Source organism: Hyperolius riggenbachi, chromosome 6 (genome assembly GCF_040937935.1).
Source record: "Hyperolius riggenbachi isolate aHypRig1 chromosome 6, aHypRig1.pri, whole genome shotgun sequence".
NCBI lineage: Eukaryota > Metazoa > Chordata > Amphibia > Anura > Hyperoliidae > Hyperolius > Hyperolius riggenbachi.
In genome coordinates this window covers 373061922-373064173 of record NC_090651.1, presented here as the reverse complement: position 1 = coordinate 373064173, position 2252 = coordinate 373061922, and the positions used below count along the sequence as shown (strand labels likewise).

The following is a 2252-nucleotide window of genomic DNA, read 5'->3' as shown; positions in this document are numbered from 1 at the left end:
CCTAAAGAGGCACCGTAGAGACATATAATAGAATGTAATAAATTATTCAGGATATCCCCTTTTATGGTAATTATCCTGGTTTCTGCATCAGAAACACTTCCTAATCCTATATCTACATATTGCTGCATATTGGTACTTAGCCCCACCCTCTCAGTAATGTCACAGCCTAGGCTGTTTAGCTATGCTTGATTCGCCTCCCAGAGCATTCTAGGTCTGGAGACCAGGTATTATTTTTACTGATTTCTACTGGCTTTGTAACTCCCATTAACAAACATTCCGCAGAGATGCACCTGCTGGCAGTAAAAATGTTGCCACCTGTGATAAATTTGTAATGTTAATCTGGATGAGAAAATATTTTACGATGAACAAACACAGAATAAATAAGATATACAGTAATGATTTAATTTTGTTAAAAATGAGCAATTTTATTCATGATGTTATTTTCAGTTTTTCTTTACAGGGGACCTAAACTGAGAAGGAGATGGATATTTCCTTTTCAAATAAGACCAGTTGCCTGACTCTCCTGCTGATCCTGTGTCTCTAAGACTAAACCACAGCCCCAGAACAAGCATGCAGATCAGGTGCTCTGACTGAAGTCAGACTGGATTAGCTGCATGCTTGTTTCAGGTGTGTGATTCAGCCACTACTGCAGCCAAAGAGATCAGCAGGACTGCCAAGCAACTGGCATTGTTTAAAAGGAAACATCTATATCCATCTCAGTTAAGGTACCCTTTAAAGGACACTCCCGAGGTGAAAATAAACTAGTGAATTAAACATTTGTATCTATCTTCCTTCTCCTTAAAAAAAATGTAAATTTATGATATTCCACGGTTTTATTTTATATTTAAATCTATTTTTTAAGTTTTAACTGTTTTATTGTTTTTGCTCAATGACACATTCATTGAAGTATGCCAGAGCTAAAATCTATGAACTATTCACTCTTTTTATCTCTTTCCTGCTCTCAGTAGCCATTTTCTGCTAGGAATGTGTTTTATAGTTGGAACTTCTTATCAGTGAGGGTCACACTGACTGTAGTCACTTCCTGTCTGAGTCAGGACTGAGTCAGCCACTTACATACCTGATGTTTAACTCTTTCAGGCAAAGAAAGAAAAAAAGTAACACAGCCTAGTTATTTGTGTGCTTGGCACTGTACATACCCCTGTCTATCTCATCATGTCACATGTCACCTCGGGTAGCCTTTAAGCCATTTCTGTGTTATGATAAACTGATAAACCAGAAGTTTTTGCTGATCTTAATGAAAGCATATGTTTGGCATGTAGGATTGTAAATAATACAAGCTCTACACTTTTATCTTTTATTGCAGAAGATCAGTGCCCATATGAAGACCAAGTGCGTACATGGGGATCACTCTGCCCAGTCAACTGTCAGAACCAATACACTAAGCCCACAGGATGCCCTGAGGCACTTGTGCTAGACTGCTTCTGCAAGCGTCCATACGTTTTCAAAAATGGAACGTCTGGTCCCTGTGTCCTCCCATGTGAATGCCCCATGAGCAATCCCGTGCCAAGCTGCCGATTTGAAAATCAAGAATGGAAAGCTTGTGGAACGGATTGCCCAGCTAATTGTCAGAACCGTAAAGCCACAGAGGAAGACTGCAGCCCGTTGTGTGTGAAAGGCTGCTTCTGCAAGCCTGGATACATTTTTGAGTATGGACATTCTGGTCGCTGTGTCCGCCCAGATGACTGTCCCGTGGCCCCTCCCTCTAAAATTTGCCAGTATGAAAATCAAGAATGGGACGATTGTGGAACGGCCTGCCCAGCTAACTGTCAGAATAATGACAAGGACATAATATGCATCGATAGGTGTGCGAAAGGCTGCTTCTGCAAGCGTGGATACATTTTTAAGAACGGAAAGTCTGGTCCCTGTGTCCGCGAAGAAGACTGTCCCACACGCCGCCCCTTTAACATTCTATCTGCAGGACGAGAGGAATGTGGCGCCCACCAAAAATTCCAGAGCTGTGGAACGGCCTGCCCAGACAACTGTGAGAACTATGGAGCTGGGGACATACCATGTATCTTGCCTTGTGTGCAAGGCTGCTTCTGCCAGAAATCATATATTTTTCAGAGTGGAGAGTCTGGTGCCTGTGTCCTCCCAGAGGAATGTCCATCGAGATATACTGAATATGCACCCTGATCATGAATTATGTGTTCATAACGCAGACCTGTCAGCAATACAGAGTTATGTAGAGAGCTATGAACGTCTGCCAATAAAGATATAAGCATCCAATAAAA

At 41.7% G+C, this 2252-nt stretch overlaps 1 protein-coding gene across 1 annotated transcript; it reads left to right on the top strand.

Annotated features, from left to right (window-relative positions):
* Window positions 1-1414: 1414 nt before the first annotated feature.
* On the top strand, window positions 1415-2252 carry LOC137521948 (von Willebrand factor-like). The gene has a single exon (XM_068241904.1). The coding sequence runs from the start codon at window positions 1510-1512 to the stop codon at window positions 2152-2154; it is 645 nt and encodes a 214-aa protein (XP_068098005.1). The 5' UTR covers window positions 1415-1509; the 3' UTR covers window positions 2155-2252.